Source organism: Monodelphis domestica, chromosome 1 (genome assembly GCF_027887165.1).
Source record: "Monodelphis domestica isolate mMonDom1 chromosome 1, mMonDom1.pri, whole genome shotgun sequence".
NCBI classification, from domain to species: domain Eukaryota; kingdom Metazoa; phylum Chordata; class Mammalia; order Didelphimorphia; family Didelphidae; genus Monodelphis; species Monodelphis domestica.
In genome coordinates this window covers 234537057-234558886 of record NC_077227.1, presented here as the reverse complement: position 1 = coordinate 234558886, position 21830 = coordinate 234537057, and the positions used below count along the sequence as shown (strand labels likewise).

At 35.4% G+C, this 21830-nt stretch overlaps 1 protein-coding gene across 2 annotated transcripts; it reads left to right on the top strand.

Annotated features, from left to right (window-relative positions):
- Positions 1-9820: 9820 nt before the first annotated feature.
- Positions 9821-19312, top strand: GPR65 (G protein-coupled receptor 65). 2 transcript variants are annotated; one of them, XM_001372221.4, is made up of 3 exons: positions 9821-9890; positions 13335-14864; positions 18666-19312. In XM_001372221.4, the coding sequence occupies exons 2-3, from the start codon at positions 13949-13951 to the stop codon at positions 18827-18829; spliced, it is 1080 nt and encodes a 359-aa protein (XP_001372258.2). In that variant the 5' UTR covers positions 9821-9890; positions 13335-13948; the 3' UTR covers positions 18830-19312. The 2 variants fall into 2 exon arrangements, with proteins under 2 accessions (XP_001372258.2, XP_007472738.1); XM_007472676.3 differs by lacking the exon at positions 18666-19312 and having other exon boundaries at positions 13335-17445.
- Positions 19313-21830: the final 2518 nt, after the last annotated feature.

Here is a 21830-nt window from a genome sequence, read left to right as displayed (position 1 = left end):
CAGGGGGGTGCTTTTCAGGGGGGTGCCCAAGGAACTTCCCAAACACAATGAAGGTGTCTGGGGGGTGGGGGGGCACAGGAATCAGAGGATACAACCTTTGATTTTCAGGACCCTGATGTCCTACTACCCGTTGTCCCTATCCACTACCCCCCCCCTACTAATGAACCCCATGTTACTTTAAAGGTGGGTAACACCTATTATGATTGTTAGACACTGGAGCTTCCTGGTCTGTATTAAAGAGAACACCTGATTTACAATGTTATTCTGTTGGCTCAGAGAATGTAATGGGAGTATCAGGAATACCCCAAAGAGTTAAAAGACTTCCCTCTAGAATGGTGTCTGTAGGACCCCTAGAGGTACAACATTCCTTCCTTTTGATGCCTGACTCCCCTTTAAATTTGCTGGGGAGGGACCTTCTATGCAAACTCAGAGCCACAATAACTTGCTCCACAGATGGTTCCTTATCATTGGAAGTACCGGAGGAATCTTTAAATTTACTCCCTGTAATTCTCTCAGAGAGTCAGGAGAAAAAAGAGCATCCCACCTTTACAATACCTGAAGATATACTGGAGTCTCTTTGGGTCACATCTTCTTCCAATGTAGGCTTACTTAAGTCATCTGTTCCTTTGTTGCTTCCCTATGCTATGTCTCTGTGTGTTCTTTTTTGTGTTTCTTATTCTTTATATTAATTTTTCTTTGCCCTATGTATAATGTCTATAGTCCCCTTCACAGATCATAAGAGCCCACTCGTGTTATGTTTGCTGCTGGATTGCAAAACTATCTTCAGGGATCTTCAGTTCTCTTGCAAGCACTAAATGAACAATTGAACATGGAATAAGTTCTTTATATACAACATAATTTGGGTATAAGAGGGAAATAAAAGAGAAAAAGAGCAAAGCCAATTGTGACAAGGAAATCACTTTTAAAGACTGGTATATATTAATTTAAGGTCACCAAGGAATTCAGCTATGTAATTCCTAAATGAAAACTCAAGTCAGCAGCCAACCTTTTATGGAGTTTTTAATTACAAACAGGAGGAAGAAAGGTATTAGAGAGAGAGAGAGAGAGAGAGAGAGAGAGAGAGAGAGAGAGAGAGAGAGAGAGAGAGAGAAAGGGAGAGAATAGGGCTTAAATACCCCCTCTGTTTAGGCTGGGCCAAAAGGCCCAAGTCCTTAGATAGCTGAGGCAAAGAAAAGAGATCAGTCCCTATCACTCACGTGACCAAAATGGAGAAACAGTCTCAGGGGCCTCCACCTCCAGCCTCCTTCAGAGCAAAACTTCTCAGAGCACAACCTCTCAGAGCAAAACCTCTCGAACCCCTCCAGTCCTCAGACCTCTCTATCTTTAAGGAAACCATCTAAGTTCCCTCCCCTCAGTTCTCACATCTACCAATCACTGTCCATGTCTTCCCTGTGCCAATGGTGGCTCTAGCTTAACCCAGGACCGCCCAGAGGTCTGTGGCTTTGCACATGTCTGTTGAAGGTCATATTCTCAAATAATTAAATCTTGATCCTTTGCTGCAGCCCTTCCTAAATCCTTTTACTCTGAGTAGGGTGGAGATTGTATTTTCCAAGACCTGGTTCTGTCATTCCAAGTATCTCTATTGTATTAATTCTAAAATCAATCATGACTCAAAGAACTTCCTGTTCTATGTTTAAGCATAGGTCAAAGCCCTTTCCATTGTTTAGCAAAAGGTTTCTGTCCTAAAGTAGTCTTAGGTAGGGAGGAGAAGGACCCTCCCATGCCTAGGGTTTCACATTCCAATAGAGTTTCTTACTATCAGTAGGAAATTTTTTCCAGTATGAAATTTCCCAATGGGGAAATTTCCAACATTCATAAGTCTAAGAAATTTTAAGGTTTACACAATGGTTGGTAAATCCACTGACAAAAAGTCTGTTATGGGGCAATCCCCTTTGGCATAAGAGGTTACATTCAGAGTAAAGGTGTTCAACCTCCCACAGTTCAATTCACTATAAAGTTCACATTTGATCTTTTGATGCAGAGTGTCCTGTCTTCAGGCATCTTTATGGCACCTTCTCCAAACAGTTCATTTTCTTGATTCGGGTATTTAGCGAGTTTCTTATCCTAAAAATTTCTCCAAAAGATTTAAAACCTTGTATTTTAGTTGACCAACACCCAGATCACCCCAGGATACATAGCTGATTTATGAGATATATGAATCAATTGTCAAAAGAAAACCAAAACAGAAAAAAAAAACCCAAACAGAAAAAATAAAAATTTTTGGGAAAAGAAAATAATAAAAATCTATGTATATGAAATTCTGAGTAAACAAGAATAAGCCTGTAACAGGTCCTTGAATCAGGGCCCAATTAAAGTGATATATGTCTTACAAGCCTGTAGGACTATTGTAACAGTGTAGCTTTTACCCATAGTTAGCCAAGACTACAGAAAATTGCCATACTATAAAGAGAGAAAAGGGACTAGATTTTGAAGAAAAAGGGAAGTATCATTCCCTGGTGTAATTTTAACTTCACTCTCAAGGAAAGGGGAGCCAAAATGGCAGCTAAACTGAGGTACTTGTCAGAAATCTGGTATGAGGGAATTCTGTGTCTGATGTTGTCAAATAGCCACTTCCTTGAACCCCAAAACATGTCTTCTGTCTTGGTGCAGATTCTCATCAGTCTCCTTGTCCTTGTACTTCTAAACACTATACAATTGCTCATTTATGATCCCTTCTTTTGGAAATCAGACACAATTATTAGTAAAAGTTCCATAATACTAAATAATCAATGGCAGGTTTCTGTAGTCTTCAGCTTTTGGGTATGCCTTGATATAATGGATAATATATATTTTAAACTTATCCTTCAAAATCAAAAACATTAATACTGATTCCACGTATTTCGAGTATAAACAAAGATAAGAAAAAATCAAATATCCTATTGCAAATATAAAGAAAAACAACAATAATAACATAATAATAAATTCATAGTTCACATTCCATGTGACAATGTGTTAGCCAAGCAGAGGCACAACACAAAGGGTTCTCACTCAAAAATGAGGTCTATTTCCCTTTTAACTTCACCATAATCCACAATGTGACTATACATAATTTTTTAAGTACCAAAATCCTCCAAACCATAATAGCTCATTTGATGATAGCTGGAAGCAAAACCACTATCATTAGGATTCATACAAGTCTCTATAGCTACTTACTGTGTGTCATTTAAAAACCTTTGAAGCTCTTGGATACTTGTCACAAGTTCCCCAGATCTATTTACACAAGAACAAGAAGACTGATGTCCTGTAGGAAAGAGATGGCTTTAGTAGTTTGGATGGCTTGAGCTGTGTCTCAAACCAATCTTTCAACCTCAGCTGAGATATTTCCAACAGAGTCTATTACTGCCATCATTCCAAAATTTGGCAAGAGAGCTCAGAAAAACCTCTGTACTGCTGATGAAGACCTTTTGCATCTAAAATGTCACCAAAAAATCTAGATTACCATCCTGGTGGAAGGGTAGAGTAAGCTGAAGAGTTACAAATACAAAACCATCCAGGAACCTCCAAGCTCCATGGGAAATCCTCCCTGTGGGAGCCATCTAGGGGTTACCAAGATGCATGGGAAATCCTTCCCACCTCTGAGATGAGATTGCAACAGCCATAAAAGACATGTATTTATATATCCCATCCACTGCAAATGTGGAGGTGAGGAATACAATAGTGTTATTGCACTTTATTGTGTCACCCATGTACTTACTACTACTTAAATTGATCCTTCCCTCTTGTTACACAACAGTCAAAGGTAGGCAATTGATCAGTCAGAGGTAGTGACACTCCTAGATATCTGAAAATTACTTCTGAAGACCCATTAAAATAAATTGAGATTTTTAGCTCATTAAATTCGTCAAAGGTCATTGATACAGGTTGTAACCAGTTTGATAAAGTCCATCTACTGGGAGCCATCAGGCCACGATGCCTTGACAAAGTCACGTGTAGTAGCTAAGGAGGTCACAGAGTGGCTCTTGGCAAGCTGTGATTGCCCACTCAATTCCCTTTGTATAACCTCTCTCATCAATATCACTTACCTATGGAATTGACATGATTATTATTCCCCTGAGTCTCAAAAGGAATAAAGCAAGAGCAAAATACTTGTACCCTAATTCTCTAAAACATCACCAAAAGATCAGACCCTCAAACCCAACCCGAAAAGTCTATCATGGGTTAACTTTTACTTAGGTACATAGTTACGTAGGTACATAATACAGGCCAAGCCCAGAACTTTCCCACTCACAGAAACTTATTCTCATGAAGTCAGCACACAAATCAATCATAAAGGCTCATATAAGACATACAGGTACACTAAGCTTCAACAAGCCTCAGTGTCTTGACTTCACAAACCAGTAACTCAGAAACTCCCTAGTAAACCCTGAAAAAATGACCAGTCTAATATTAAATCTAAATTGTGTTCCCAGTACCTCTCAACCTCAATGATGTGATTGTTGAATTGTTTTTAAGAATTTTTGATTGATTACTTTTAATAAGTAAATTTCCTTGATTGTTTATAAGTTCAAAACTTCTCACAGGGTAATGAGAAAATTAAGCCACCTGTGACAAAATCATTTATCTTGTGTGAAACCTTTATGCTGTCAAGAATCTGTAATCACAATACAAGAATATAGAATGCTAATCAAGTGATTCATTAAAAGTTAATGTATCACTTTTCCAATTATCTCCATTTAGACATGTGTGTTAGGCAATGTATCTGTGTACCAAGAAAAATGGGTATAAAAATAAACACCAAGCCTGGGGATGGCAGAGCAGCTATCAGATGCAAAGCATGCCCATGGCCATAAATATACAGCTGTCTTCCATTTGTTATTTTCTTGACTGATTATTCATCACCTGTTGGGAACCCCTGGAGTCACGAGTGAGGCTGGACCTTGCCCGTGGCATCCATCCATCATCATCTATGTGACAATTAACAAAGGCAAAAAGGAACAAAAGGCCATTTAGGCAACATGTGACCTCCTTCTGTTGCAAGTCACCAATAGATCTGGGGACAAACCCAGCATCCGTAAGGATCTATGGCTTTACCATGGAAAAGGGTTTGTCTGACTTGTCTATGGACTTTTATAATGGTATTTTCTACAGTCCAGTCATAGGGGAAAGGTACAAATAAAGAAAATGTAAATATAGTTAATAGCCAAAACACAATAACTGAAAGTGGCATAGTATAACAGAATATTTTAGATTAGATTAATATGTGAACTTAAAATCAAAATTAAATCTTAAAACAAATTATCAGCAAATACAATAAGTGTGACAGTAGAAGATTTTACATATGAGCAATGAATCCAAGAATCCTTTTCTCCAATTTTGATAGTGGTTGGAGTGGTTAACAGTATTTGAAACAGACCTTCCCAGCCAGGCTGAGTTCCTATAGTTCCCTGGAAGTTCTTTATGTACACCTTGTATTTAAAATTGCATTACAGAGACTTCTTCACTATGGGGAGGGGAACAAACTGAAACAGTTAACATCAATAAGGCAATAGAATCTGAAAAGGCTTAAAATTCACCTCCAGACTTTGAGGTTGGTTCCTTCCCCTCCCAAGTACCATCATTCATCTAAATTCCTTTTGTTATGCCTCTGGGGTCCCCCATAGAGAGGGGGATTTCTGCACTGAGTATAGTGTGGGTGAACTCCATATTGGATGTTTTGCAGAGACTGGGTAGGTAAGGGGGTGTAGGGGGATGAAACTCCCTTCTGAATCTCGAGATTACTCAAGGTATCTTTCCATTGTTTTTAATTGGGGAAGAATGGATAAACAGCAAGGTATGTTATTGGTCCAAGTACACCCAGGAATGGTAGTAAGAAAAGACATTCTAAAACCACAAGCTGTGCAAGCTCGGTAATACACTGCTCTTTCACAGGGTGGGCCATACTTTTAAATCTAATTATTAAATTGGTTGCAAATTTAATTCCTGCCCATAGGTGATGCTACCCAAGTATGTACTGGCTAGGGGTAAAAGCCTCACAAGGAATGTTTGAGAGAAGAGTTCCATCCCTTCCCCACACACATACAGGGGTAAAGCCAGTGGCCACGTGCTTCCAAGGTTGGAGGGCTGGGAGCACTAGGCCTTAGGAGTGCTTGGCAGGGAGCGCCTATTACATTGCCAGTGACTTGCCCACATAGATAGTCAGTGTCTGAGGCCAGATTATGAACCTAGGACCTCCCTTCTCTAGACTTGGTTCTCAATCCATTGGGTGGGTTAAGGGTCTAGAAGGCTACACTGCTGGTCTAAAAGCCTAAAAGCCATCTCAGCTCCAAACTGGAAGTCAAAAGCTCCCTGCAAGGGAGAGGGATGCTGGGAGGCATGCCCCACATGGCAGGGAACCAGGGGTGCTCACCTTCTGTCCAGGACTCTCTGGGGATCAGCAGGGCTCTGGAGGCGGCAGCAGCAAGAATTACAAGAGGGAAGCTGGTGCAGGTAAAGCAATGGGAGACAGAATGTCCATAAGCAGTAGCTTATGGACAGCAGAGGCTGGGAAGCCTTCTAAAGCTTTATAGCATTAGACCAACAGCAGGGGCCTTGAACTGTGCTACAACTTAGGGAGGAGTAAGGGTCCTAAACGCCAGATTTCTGGTCACCAAAAATGTAAAGTGTAAATTTAAATCAATAACAATAACTCCAGGTTCTTATTTTCCATAGAATTTTATTAATAACTACTAAAGATAGAGGAAGCAGATTAAAGCCTAATGTAACTTAACTGATCAGCATCTGGCTCTTAGGGTCACCAGCCATGTTCCTAGAAGAAGAGAGGGAGGTGCTGCACCAAAATTTTTATTCTCTGTCCCCCCATGTCCATTCACGCAGCATTCACACAGTGTAAGCACACAAATGGTATGCTGGCTAAGATGAGCTGGGTTCGACCAACCTTAGGGAGTCAATTGTACCTAAAAACAATGGAAAGAATGTGCTACATCAGAGACAGAAAAGCAGTATTGGCATGAGTTTAAGTTCTATGAGCCCACAGAATTATGGGGCCACAAGGTTGCCTAAAGTGAGAGAGAACCATCCCAGGTCAGAAAAAGAGCAAGTTTAAACTTCCATGACAATCAGGAGTAGGAAACAGTCTTTGTATAGCTATTGCACTTTCTGCCTGGGCAATGTAGTCTGAAAAAACAAAAATTACACACGTGTTATGAATTTTTAGAACTATTTTAGATAAAGCAGATTCCACATTCTCAAAGGAGACTGGCCTCTTCAGCGTTACACAAATAAACCATATGCTCTAAAATGTTGGTAAACTTTTAATTTTATGGGTCATCCTCATTTTGTTTTTCTCCTGGTGAATTAGGGATATCTATGACCAGTTGACTGATAGTTCTTGAGTTTTAACAGAATGTCATCTATATCCTTATTTTTTAGAACAAAATGAGTAAATATCTGAGGTGAAAATGAAATTTTCTTCCCCCTGAAAGCAGAAGTGTAATATATTTAATTAATGTAAGAAATTGTGAGTATCATCATGGAATAACCCTTGTTTATAACCACAGAGAAAAAAGAGGATGTGCAAATGGCAAAAATAAATTTCTTAGAAGAGAGTCACGAACAAGTAAATGACTACTTTCATTTTATTGATAAATGATAGTAGGACTAGTCATGTAAAAAATGTGTAAATCTAAATATTTATACTATTGAAGAGGCAAACTCTTGGAAGACATTATTATGCAATGGAAAGAGCATTTGATTTTGAGTTACAGGCATTGTATCTTAGTTATGAAAAACACAACTTTGGTGACCTGGAGTAAATCACGTGGTCTCAGGCTTCTTTTCCACAATTATATAAATCAGGATGTTGGAGTCCATGGTCTGGGGTTCCTCTTAGCTCTAGTTCTGTACTCCTATACATCAAAGTTATTATACTAAAGGTCAACTCCCAAGTTTTAGCAAAGTTTCCCTTTGCCTTCTATCTCTTGCTAACAATACAATTAAGATTCCAAAACTTAGATATATTACAAGGCCAATACTACCCCATTGGTGTAAAAAATATTCAGTGTCCTTTCCCTTAAAAGAGAAAATCTGGTTTGTCTGAGCAGCATTCCATCCATATAATTCTTATAATTCCTCAGTACTCCTTATCATTTTCTCCCTTGAATAATACTTATTTATACATACACACATATATATATGACGCCCCCCACCCCCATTAAGCCATGAACTTTTAGAGGAATGGTACTGTTGTTTTTCATTTCTGCTTCTTTAACACCTTGTACAATACCTTGAACTCATTTAAAATTTGTTTTTAATTTTTTAATAAATGTTTATTAAATTGAATTTTTAAAATAAAAACCACCCAAGGGAATTCTATACCTCAAATGATTAACTTTTCTTCCTCATTGGTGCATAAATTCACATACAAAACACATGATGTTAAAATCCAGATTGAAAGAAACTTCTCTGATTTAAAAAAAAATTAAAGATCTGTTTATATGAGTATGTGATTTAGGGTTTTAGTTTTAAAGGATTGCTCTTTTACAAAAATGAATAATATGGAAATGGGTTTGGGTGATAATATATATATATGTATGTATGTATGCATGTATGTATGTATGTATAACACAGGGGAATTGTTTGTCAATTTTGGGAGGGGAGAGGAATGAGGAGGGGGAGAAAACATTAATCATGTAACCAAGGACATTTTTTTTTTAAACCCTTACCTTCTGTCTTGGAGTCAATACTGTGTATTGACTCCAAGACAGAAGAGTGGTAAGGGCTAGGCAATGGGGGTCAAGTGACTTGCCCAGGGTCACACAGCTAGGCAGTGGCTGAGGCCGGATTTGAACCTAGGACCTCCTGTCTCTAGGCCTGGTTCTCAATCCACTGAGCTACCCAGCTGCCCCCAACCAAGGACATTTTTTAAAAATTTAAATTTAAAAAAATTTCAAAACAACAAAGATTAGGAAGTGAGAAAAAAAATCAATGTTCTAACAACTGATTTGCCTTTTTTCTAATTTCTATTCAAGTGTAAAGTTTTGTAATAGTTAAATTTTTCCTTCAAATTTCCTGTGCCTAGATTCTCTCCTTCCTTATTTCTACTTTCAGGCTTCCCTGGCTTCCTTCAGGACAGCTAAAATTCCACAAAAAAAAAACCTTTTCCAATTTCTCTTTAGTTTAAGTCTAATGTCTTCCTCTGTTGATTACTTTCATAATATATAATGAAATATATGTGTGTGTGTGTCTATCTATCTATCTATCTATCTATCTATCTATCTATCTAATTTATGCAGAGTTGTTTTTATAGACCATGAGCTCCCTGAGATCAGGGATTGTCTTTTACCTCTAATTCTGTACCTCCAGCATTTAGAACAGTTCCTGGCACACAGCAGGCAATTGATCAATGTTTATTGATGAACTGTCTGACTTTGGACTACCATAATAGTCATGATCAATGCCTTTCCCAAATTTATTTTTTTCCTGCCTCACTGAGTTTTCTAGTTTCCATCTGAAATAGGGGGTTTATTTGTTCAGAGAATGACATTTAATGAAACTAATGTCTGATTCAATCTTGTAGTTTCAATCAGCTCAAAGCTGTTGGTCTTCTTGTTATAGGAATATTCAATATAAGTAAAACATTTTGTTTTATTTCATGTTATAATTCTTAAGATGGAATGAGATGAATTTTTTCATTTCCGTCAGAATAAAATATAAATAAATTGAGTTTATGTACTATTTGGGAGATCATTTTGTACCCTTAAACTTGAGTGATAATCATTTTTTCATATCAAGAATCTGCTTCCTCATTGGTCTATTGTGAAATGTCTGCAATTTCCTGTCCTCGTAGACAGTGCTGCTTTCCCCCCCACTTCTTTAAGTGAGCATATGTAGCAAGCATCTCAATGGAAAGAGCTACCACCCGAGATACTTGGGTAAGTAGAGAGAAGATTAAAAAAATGATTATAGATAATTATATTTCTGTTTGCATGATTACATTTCAAAAGGCTAATGTTTAGAAAGATGACTTAGTGCTATTTATATGCTCACATAATCTAACAAGTCACTGTTAAAGCCAGACACAAATGAGGAAGAGTAGGAGTTTTCTCTGCCCTGAGTAGTGGTCAGGAGATATAAAAATTTCAACTTAGAAGTAGTGAGGAAGGAAATCTTCAGATACAAAGAAGAAAAAAATGTTTTTTTAATTTCCTGGTATTTTACATGTAATTTCTTTTTTGAGAAATTTGTTGGCAAATTATTATACAAATTCAAATGTTGTGGTCTAGAAGAAAGTATACCAGATTAGCTGTCTTAGAGGTATTTCCAGCCCTTAAAACTATTTTTGCTTCTTCCTTAGCTGTAAAATGTCATAATGCTTCTTTTCCATATTTCTCACCTGAATATTATGAAAATTAGAATGAACAGTGTGTAACTGTTGAGGAGTATAGTTTATAACCAAAAAAAGTTAACTAAATACTACTGTGATATTCTGTGAAAAAATCTCATACTTTGATCATATTGTTAACTACTTTCCTTTATTTAGGAAGTACATAATAAATGTGTGACCCTGAGGAAGTCATTTGACTTTTAGATTCCTAGAATTTATCTATTAATCCATTCCTCCCATGGTAGTTCCCTCCCTGGGGAAGTCACGGTTCCTTCATGTTATCTATCATTTTAAAATTCATTATGATTGATTCTTATATTTTCTTGCTTTGGAAAAAAAAATCATTTCTTTAACCCATTTTTAGATTCTCATTAGGGATGGTTCTTTAGGGAGTAAAGTCTGGGGAGAGTCTGTCTGGGGGTAGTGAAATCTATTCCCACTAAAACTTTATAAATCTTGTCAAAAGCATTCTTTGTCATCTTTTTTTTAATCCTATATATTTATATACGTATGCATGGACACACTATATGCTTGTCTCCATGAACCTGAGGACAGCGAGTGAAATTCTCACTAAAGTTCGTTACATATTTTTATATACTTCTTAATATTAAGGCTATATGTAGAAAATAACTAGTAAAATGCATTCCAGACTCTAACAATCAAATAAGGCTAAAAACTAGACATTTTCTTCCAATACTGTCAAACACTAGGACAACAACAAAAAAGATCCATTTTATAAAATTAGAAATCTTTTTGTCCTGTTTGCCATTTTAGAAAAGCTTTAATTCTTCTATGAGGTAGGGCATCTTATTATTAAGAGTTGTCAAACCATCTCTGCCAAGGAAAAGTTTCGTAGCGACTATAACATAATAAAAGTTGGTTCTGCTATAATGCTTGTTTTTAAGACACACATTTATTCTAACTAAATCCAGGGCATATTGAAAAATTTGAGCTTGTCAATGTTTAATTTTCTGTTAGAAAAACTGCAAGAATGAAGAAAACCTCTGTTTCATAATAATTTAGAAATTGTCACCCTTTTAACACCCTCCTCCAAGATTTTTTCCAAAGTAAAGTGCCACAGTTATTGCCAATCTTCTGCTGCATTAGAAGCTGTGGGTAGAGGAGGGCTGGTCTCCATTCACATCTTCTACTCTCCCTCCCTTTCAGTCTACTCTACCCAACCCCTCCACCTAATTCAAGTCCCCCCTTTCCAGTATAACCATCAGTTTGGCAAAGCCCATTGGAATCTGGGAACAGGATGAGTGGTAGCCTGAGGCTATAGATTATAGCCACAGCGTATTATATATTTCTATATTTCTTAACCATTATATATATATGCTACCATTTTTATTAATTTCCTTTTTTTGTTTCACTGAGAGTTTTTGAGTTCTTTTGTACTTTACTCATTTTCACAAGTCCTGTCACTTTATTGAACAATTTTGCATTGCGCAATTTTTGTAATTGTATGTATGCTGTTGTAGCAAAACTGACTATAGATGGGGGCAGATTGTTGAAATGAAGGGACAGTATTGGAGATCAAGCTCACTGTTTCTGAGATGACAAGAGAGTCCCAGCAAGAGACAGAGCAGCTGTGGATCAGTAAGAGATAGGAAATTGAGGCTCATAGTGAGCCAACACATGTGGGCAGTCAGGAAGAGCTAACAAAGGACATCCCTAAGGTTAAGATTAATTCTTGATTTTTTTCTTTTTGAGTCCAATTTGAAGTCCATGAAAGAGACAACTATCTGATTTAGGATTAGGAAATAGCTTTTGAATTCTGTTATAGCTCTATTTGAAATCATGTGTCTCCAAAACCTATTTGAAAGACCTGTGAAAAAAAATTACCAAGTTGCTGACTGGCATGCAAATGATAGGCAAGAAAAAACTAAGTAAAAAGGGCAATATTTTTTGTCACTCAAACCTCTAAAATACAACTCTGCCTTTATTGTGCTAGTATTCTGATCATTGCTATTTCCATGTGTGTAGGCAGTATGTATATTAAAAAGTGGTTCAATTAGCAAAAGATGACTAATGATTGCTGAAAAGTCTGATATATATTAGATTCACATAAATTAAATTACTCAATATACTGATATGATTGTTTATATTTATTTATGTATGGAGTTGTTTTTATTTTTTTAATTACAGACCTTTTAGAGGTGCTTATGACAATTTTTACTTGACAATAGGTGAATCTGTCTACGAACTACAAATATGAAACTTTATCATCTCATACTTCCTCCTATCCTGACAAATGCAACAAATGGATGTGGTTTTATGACTGCTTTTTTGTGTGTGTTTGTATATTTATTTATATCTGTATATGTATGTAAGGGAAAGGGCAAAAGTACTTCTATAATGTTATTTTATTAATTTTCAGGTGGGAAAAATCCTGGCATTTTTCCTGCTTGTGGGAAGTGAAAATTATTACAAACCTAATTTCTTTTCTATATGTTTCTTTATGAGACATGACTGTTTAGTTTCTTTTTTTCCCACTTAAAGTCTATAATTTAGCATTTGCTTTTTAAAAACTTTCAAATTATATATTAAGTATTTTTTAAGATCTGGAGTAGAGTGCAGCCAGATGTCTCAGTGGATATAGAGCCAGGCCTGGAGATGGGAGGTCCTGAGTACAAATGTGACCTCAGATATGTGTGACCCTGGTAAATCCCTTAATCTCATTTGCCTAGCTCTTTACCATTTTCTGCCTTGGGATCAATACTTGTATAGATTTTAAGATAAAAGGTAAGGGATTGAAAAGAAGTAGAGGAATTGGTACTACAAATGAATAAATTACTTGCCTTGCCCATACCACTCTTCTGCCTTGGAACCAATACATAGTATTAATTCTAAGACAGAAGATAATATGAAAAAGAAATCTATAACAGATTTAATGAAAAAGATATTTCATAATCACAAAGCAACTATGGAATAGTTCTTTTTAATCTAGAATTTGAGCATAAAATTTCATAACTTTTATCTTTCCTTGCAGAATCAAAGAAGAAACTTCAAGCATTGCTAAAATATTTTCAAAATATGTTTTATGGAGCTTGACAAAGCACAGTCTACCTTGAAGTCATCCAGTACAAGTGGATCTCCTTTTTCAGCTTTTTGCAATTATGATTGGATGATCTGAAGTTTCTTCAATCCAGCTGCCCACCTTAGTTAATGTCTAGGCACCAATTCATAGGTATTTTGGGAAAAAATCTCTAAGGCCTCAAGTATTCAATGGCATTGCAAAACAAGAACAACTGAAGAGATCTTAGTATGTGTTGCAGCTTAAAAAAAAAAACCAAGTAATGGACACAGTTCTACTTTTTCATAGACTTTCAAAGAATAATAACAGCTAGCACTTATATAGCATTTTAAGATTTCTAAAGTGCTTTACAAATATCATCTTTATTTTTACGACTCTGGAAGTAGGTAATATTCTTATCCCTCATTTACAGAAGAGAAAACTGAGTCAGACAGAGGTTCAATGACCTGCCCAGGATCAAAGAACTAAAAAAGACCTGAGACCAGATTGGACCTCAGGTCTACTCAACTACAGGTCAGGAACTCAGTCTACTGCACTACCCAGCAGAACTGTTCCTTGCCAGGAAAATCATGAATGAAACTGAGTGTATTGAAGAGCAGCACTATGTAGATCACTATTTGTTTCCCATCATTTATATCTTCGTGATGGTCATCAGTATTCCTGCCAATGTTGGATCTCTGTGTGTCTCATTTCTTCAAGTGAAAAAGAAAAATGAATTAGGAGTTTACCTCTTTGGCCTTTCACTCTCTGATCTTCTCTATTCATCTATGTTGCCCCTTTGGATACATTACACTTGGAATGAAGACAACTGGAAGTTCTCTCCCAACCTGTGCAAAGTGAGTGCTTTCCTGATGTATGTGAATTTCTACAGTAGCAGTGCCTTCCTCTCCTGCATCTCCTTTGATAGATACTTAGCAGTGGTCTATCCTTTGAAATTTCCTTATCTAAGAACAAGAAGAATCGCCCTTTCCATCAGTTTATCAATCTGGGTCCTAGAAACAGTGTTCAATGCCACCATTATCTGGAAAGATGAAACATTTGTTGAACACTGTAATACTAATAAGTCTTACATTTTGTGTTTTGACAAATACCCCTTGGAGACATGGAAAATTCACTTCAACATCTTTCGGACATGCACTGGTTATATGATCCCCTTGGTCATAATTATATTTTGCAACCAAAAAGTCTACCAAGCAGTAAAGCATAATCAAGCCACAGAGAACCGGGAAAAGAAGAGGATCATCAGGTTGCTTTTAAGCATCACACTTACTTTTTTCTTCTGTTTTACCCCTTTCCATGCTCTGTTGATGATTCTAAGTCTTGGAAAGCACAGCTCATACATTGGCAAGCAGATATTTAAACTTTATAGAATCACTGTTGCCTTGACGAGTTTAAATTGTGTGGCAGATCCAATTTTGTACTGTTTTGTAAGTGAGACAGGACGATCAGACATATGGAGCATGTTAAAACTCTGCCATCTGTCAAGTAAGTCTCAAAGAAAAATGACAGCTTCTATGTCTACAAAATATAGCATGAACTTAGATATAGTAGAATAATGGAATATTTTTCTTTTGTTTTCTTTTACTTTTTCATAGATGATACTATTTTTTAACTTTTATTTTTTTAAATTTTGAGTGCTGAATTCTCTCCTTCCATTCCTTCCTCTACCCATAGAGAAAGAAAACAATGTTATATCAATTATGTATATTAAATTGTGAAAAATATATTTCTATATTATGAAAAGAGCAATAGAAATAAAGTATAAAAAGATTATACTTCAATCTGCACTCAGACTTCATCAGTTCTCTCTCTGGAAGTATATAATATTTTTCATCATGTGTCCTTTGGAATTGTCTTGGATCATTATCTTGATCAGAGTAGCTAAGTCTTTCACATTATTATATTACAGTTACTATGTATAATGTTGTCCTGGTTCTGCTCCCTTCATTTTGCATCAGTTCATATAAGTCTTCCTTTTTTTCCTGAAACTCTTCTACTTGTCATTTCTTATAATATTCCCTCACAATGATATACCACAACTTGGTTAGCCATTCCTCATTTGATGAATAACCCCTCCATTTCCAATTCTTTGCCTTCTCAAAAAGAATTGCTATAAATATTTTTGTATATATGAGGTCTTTTTCCTTTTTCTTTGTTCTTTTTGGGATTCAGACTTAGTAGTGGTATTGCTAGGTTAAAGGGTATGCACAGTTTTATAACTCATTGGGCATAGTTCTAACTTATCCAGAATGGTTGGACAAGCTCACAACAAAGTGAGTGCTTTTCAAGGTCATAATGGTAAAAATGGGAGTTATGGTGATATCAAAAATCTGTTAGAATGACATAATTTAATTAGTGTTGTTAGGAGTTGGTTATTTATTATAATTTAATTTCTTGTGAGTGCGATTGGGGGTCAGAGGGAGGGTGATTGAGAAAATCAGTAAAATTGACTTACCCCATTTAATATAAAGATGCTAAGCCCAGATACATTTATCCAGGAGAACAAATCTCATTTAATTAATCAAGCGGAGAAGTTTGGTAGGTGAGAATAAGACCTTGACATCTGACTTGATGGAACTGGAAGTCTCTTGGGATTATTTGAGAGACTTGGTCACTCTATAGAAATCTTCTGGATTTAAATATTTTTTGACAGGAATGTTAATAAAGAGACTTTTTTTTTTCAAATAGAGTAAGTTAAACAGGACCATATCAATTTTTTCTTGATAACATTATTATCCTTAGTAGTAACAATTATTATATCCTGCTATAGTGCACTGAGGCAAACATTGCCCTCCAAGAATGAACTCATACTACACTTCTTTTAGTTTTTTTATCTGCTTTTTGTAAGCTTTCTCCCGCCCTTCTCTATTTCAGCTGTCATTTCTAGCTTTCATTTTCTCCCTTCCACAATCCCTTGGACCTCTTTCTAGGCTTGCTTATAATCCAAGGAGGTGGAAACCCAACAACAAAGTTATTGTTTTTGTGCTTCAAATGTAAATAAATAAGAATAGCAAGGCACCTTTCCTAAAATAATGTGAACAAAATTTATCTCATGAACTCTAAGGAAGTAGGCTCATCTATTTGAGGGACTTTTTTTTTTCCTTTTCAGGGCCCAATTATGTTTCATATTTACAACTCCAATCTAGAATGTCAAGTTTGCCAGAAATTAACTTCTAGATAATTTCACTGTACTTAAACATATATTTTTAAGCTTCAAAGAACAATTATTTGCCACTTTAAATCTCTGAAGGATGCTATCATTTCACTGTCCTACCTTCATGGATACTCAGTGAAGGTTTGGTGAATATACTTTTCTTCCCTGCCCATCCCCAACCAAGCTAAAATTCCAGAATTTTATGATAGTTTTTGCTTTCATATTCTTTATATTGACTACCTCAAACTTATACCTCAGCTTCTTAATTCATCCCCACAACTATGGTTTGCCTTCCTAAACTGCTCCCCACCACCATGACATCCAAACTGCACCAATCCATCAAGCTGTACTTGTAGTATGGCTTAATGGAAAGAAGGCTGGACTTGAATTACTGATTTGGAGTCCTAGGTCAATCAGTTACTAGCTAGGTGACTTTGGACAATTCACTTGACTTTTCTGGACCTCAAAATATCAAAAAAGTGTCAAAATGAGAGAGTTTGACTAGATTACCCCTGAGATTTCATCGAGTTCTAAAAGATATATCCTTTTCTGTAAAATTATTAACAAAAACAAGAGGTCTCTACATTAAAATTCCATGAACTTTTATTTGAATGATTGAAAAAAACATTTACTATGCACTTACTACAGAACTAGACAAATATAAAAAACTTGAAAGTCCATGCTTAAAAGGACTTCCATTGTCATAAGGAAAGTGAGAAGATAAATCTCTAGAATCCCTTTAATCTAAAAATGTATAATTATATGGTGTGGCCAGGCGCTATTAATATTCTATTCCAAAAATAGATGCCCAAAATGTGGTTTGCGGTTTTCTTTTATTTTGTGTAAACTTGATAAACTTAAGAAATGCCAAAGATGTTCAAATAAATTAAATAAAAGCAAACTCTCAACTATTTACCACTTGTGAAGAATGTGCATGTTAATTTTAGCAAAATAATAGTAAAAATATCTATTTAAATTCCATGTTATCCTCTGACCTTTTTTCTTCTGTGTATATGTCATATCCATCCATTAATACATACAAATATATCTATATGTATAAGTACACATACAAATGCATGCATAAAACACATAATATAAATAACAATATAAACATATGTGTATAGACATAGATATATAGATGCCCAGTACATCCTGTGAGGGGGGAAAAGCTTATTAATAATATTAGTTTATTGATAGTTCTCTAAACATCTATATGTAAGACATTATACTAAGTGCTAGCATTAAAAAAAAAAAAAGATAAGCTATTTTTGTCTCCCAAGAGCTTACATCCTTCTGTCTCACATTGATCTTTTACACTCTTTTGTTGAATTAAAAGTGTAGGCTATAATTGACCACTTGTTCCTTTCCAAAGTAGTTTCTTTACTTTCTATAAAGAAAGGCTTTGGGAGGAGTTTGGTATTCTAAGCTCCAGTCTTCCAATCATTTATCTGCATAGAGGTCCCCAATGTAGGGTTATTGCTGCTTAAAATTTCATTTTCATTTTTTTGTTTTTCAGTTTCTGAATTTTTCCCCCAGTCTGTTTATTACAGATAAAACAAGTTGAACATCTTTTGTTAGAGAAAGGGTTGAGGTGTGTAGGAATCTTTCTCTTTAGTTTAGGAAGGTTTCCTATATCTAGGATTCGTGATAACTTCTATCTTCTTTATTCCTTAACTCTTGAGCATAATTCCCTAAGAGTCTCAGGACAGTATGTTCTTTAATTAACCTATTTTGTCACTTATTTTCTTTTAAAGTTTAAATCTGGCCTCAGAGTTAAAAAAAAAAATCTTCCCATTCCATTAGAGTCTTATTTTTTAACAATAATAAAACAAATTTTGAAAAGATTCTTCTTTCTCTTCTCACCTATAAGAGATTATTTTAAATCATGCAGTCTGGGTTTTAAAAATATAATGTGTTAACATATATATGCCATGTGTTCTTTACAGAGCTTTTATCTTATTATGTGTGCTAAGTTATCGTCTACCTCATCATCTTCACCATTCTGTTTTCTATGCATTTGGCTTTTATTTTTACTCCAACTAAAATTATCCAGGGGTCGCTGTAGAACACGAGACACTTTAACACACTACATTGTTCAAGACTTTATAATAACAGAATTATCTTTTGTCTAGGTACAACATCTGACCCTGACATGGAGTTAGAAGATTGTTCTTTCAACCAAAATCTCTCCAAAACAAATGTATTTAGCCATCACCTAACTCATATATGCACCAAGAACCTGGGCTTCTTTAGCAAATCCTATAAACAATCTTTTCAACAATTACAAAATATTTGATCCCTTGAGAATTCTATTATCAACTAAAAAGAAAAATTGACTTTCTGAGAATTGAAAGTCCTGGACACTATCACATCTTTGCAAATATGCAGGAAGTTGTACTATTTTAAAGTTTTCCTCTTTTCCCCCAATCCCCTCAGACAATAAACTGGCTGCCAAAGGAAACTATAGAAAGCAGATGACTGTCTCAATTTTTCATGATTGTTCCTGGTCAGAATATAACTACTTCAAATAAAGATCTTTCTTTAATCCATTTCTTTCAAGTCAATTAAATTTAACAAAACGTTTATTAATGTCTATTGCATTGTTAGTCACTGGTAATGGAAATAAAAACTAAAATTGTCTCTACTCTCACAAAGTTTACTTTCTGATTTCTTCTTGGTAGATGCATTTTTCTGAATAGGTCATATGTTGAGGAGGGAAATCAACAATCATTTCAAAGGAAGAACACTTATAGGTATTTTAGGGCAAAAAAATGGTAGTTTAGTATGAATACTTTAAGCAATCTCAAATGAAGGAACTAAGATAACTTGCTTCCCCTTTCATAATTTCACAACCTTAGCTTGGTATTTTAGTTACTTTGAAATATGAACATAAATGAATGAGCAAATGTCGTTTTCCTTTATAGGAAGGTGGTTATAATAAAATTATGTCTTGCTCAGAGAAAAAAAAACTATGAGAATGTTTTGGTTGTTGATACATGCAGGAGAATAGGTCTGTTAGGGGGCCATCCCAGGGAGTTGGGGAAGAGATTTCCAAGAATTTTAGGGACACATTGGCCTTAGCCCTGAAGGGCTACTACTTAAATATTTAAGTAATCTATTCATTGGCCACTGAGAAAGAAAATTCAGTGATACTTGATTTAAAATGTAGTGACTAGCCCTTAGCTACTCTCTTCAATTGCTGATCAAAACTACCCCAACTTATTCTAAGAGGCTTTGGAAAAAGGATGGTGGCCTTTCACTCCCCAATTAAAGAGGTGATTCCTAAACATCTCATATGTAAGGCTTTGTACTCATTTGCTAATGTTGCTAAATATTACATTTATATATATAATATATAATAAAATAAAATGGCTAAATATTAAAAAAAAAATAGACAAGTTGTCCTTGACTCCGGGAAGCTTATATCCTACTGGATCACAGTGATAATGTTTTTACCCTAAAATAGGGTAAGATGAAAAGATGTTAAGGAATAAAGAATACAAAAGTTATCACGAATCCTAGATATAGGAAACCTTCCTAAACTAAAGAGAAAGATTCCTACACACCTCAAAGGAGACATGGCTCAGCTGAGTGAGCATGACATTGTGTGTGTGTGTGTGTGTGTGTGTGTGTGTGTGTGTGTGTGTGTGTGTGTGTGTGTGTGTATTTTGCCTGATTCTAGGTGATTAAAGGAGATCCTGGAAGTTTTATGGGAAGAGCTAGCATATATTCTCCAAGATGGCTACTATAGGTCTATTCCAAGCAAGCACCAGTCTTTACAAGTGTTTTACTCTATTCTTTTCACTAGCCTTCGATCTTTGCAAATATTCTAAATTAAAGAACTCCTTCCCCCAAGCATATTATTACATGCAAAATAAAACAGAAGCTTATTGTATGAAACCATCAATTTCTTTTATGTAAAGTTTGATTTTTAAAAAGTTATAAATTTCAAATGCTTAATTTATAACAATATTATTGCATTGTATTGAATAAATGCAACATGTTATTTTCATAGCTGTCCTGTTTGTTGTTTTTCTTTTGACTTCCTTTTGTAAACTATAAAAAAATGCTCCAATGATTCTTTAATTTTTTTGTCTTTTTGTTTTGAAATTTTCATTAATCATTTCATTCCCTTTTTGTAAATCATTCCCTTCCCCACCCTCAAGCCTCTCCCCTCTCCCCCCAAAAGGGAGGAAAACACAATCCTTGAAATATAGTTCTTTGTCTTTTTATATCACTTGTAGCTAGCAAGTACACAAATAATTCCTATAGCCACTAGGTGCTGATTTTGTTCTGCCTACCTTAGAACTAATTTTCTTACAATTTTCTCCAGTCTAAAAGTATATTTCTAAGAAACCTTTTACATGCTGGTTTCTTGTTCCTAAACAGAAGAATTTGGTATCACATTTTCTTCCCAAGAGAGCAAAAATACCACATATATTACTCTGGGAAGAATAGCAAAAGAGATTAGAATCATATTTTGTCTTTCTATGCCCTGTAAAAGGCTCTTATCAAGTTCTTTCCCTCAATTAGTTCTGTGAATCCCCAACTATAAATAACTTGGCATATATTTTGTATCATATGGGAAAACATGTGTAGTGTGCTTTGAAAAACTTAAAGTCATCTAACAAACAAAGAAAATTTTAAAAAAAGCTCTTGATAATTCATCAAAATTATGTTTATTAAGTATCTAAAATACATCCTTTCATATCTCAGGTACTTCCCTGTGTTAAGTATTGCAGTAGAAACTATGAGACATCCAAACTGGCCCACACCAAAGGGACTTCCCAAGGACTAGGCAGGCAATATAGCCATACCTGAGGTTTACTTGAATTTGAATTTCACTTGGCAAACAACCTAACCTATTTAAAGACACTAATCTGTGGCCAATTTAAGTAACTTCCAGCAACCTATCTTCCAATTCTATATATCTATAGTAGTATTAATATTTACCAAAGTTCCCCCCACCCAGAGTAAGTTAAGCTATATTTCCCCCCTTAAAAATGCAAGGAAATAGTTTGTATATTTGATTAGTCCAAGGAGCTAAGGACCCAGTTGTTTCTACAACCTCTTCATTACCTTAGGTAGAGATTCCCAATCTGTGGTATCAGTAGCTCAATGGGGGAATATTTGGTAAATCATTGTATTATCCTTTTGAAATATTGTAAAAACAATAGTATTACAGTAGGTGTTATATTTTCAATACAATTTTCTTTGTCCAAGATAATTTAAAAAATATTTATGTTTATTTGCATGGTAAATTCTGAAATTCATTTCTATTCCTTTATTTCCAATAC

Coding starts and splice junctions, on each gene's coding strand:
- GPR65 (XM_001372221.4), top strand. CDS start 13,949: ATGAATGAAACTGAGTGTATTGAAGAGCAGCACTATGTAGATCACTAT. Junction 14,865..18,665: donor AAAACTCTGCCATCTGTCAA/GTAAGTCTCAAA, acceptor TCTTTTGTCTAG/GTACAACATCTGACCCTGAC.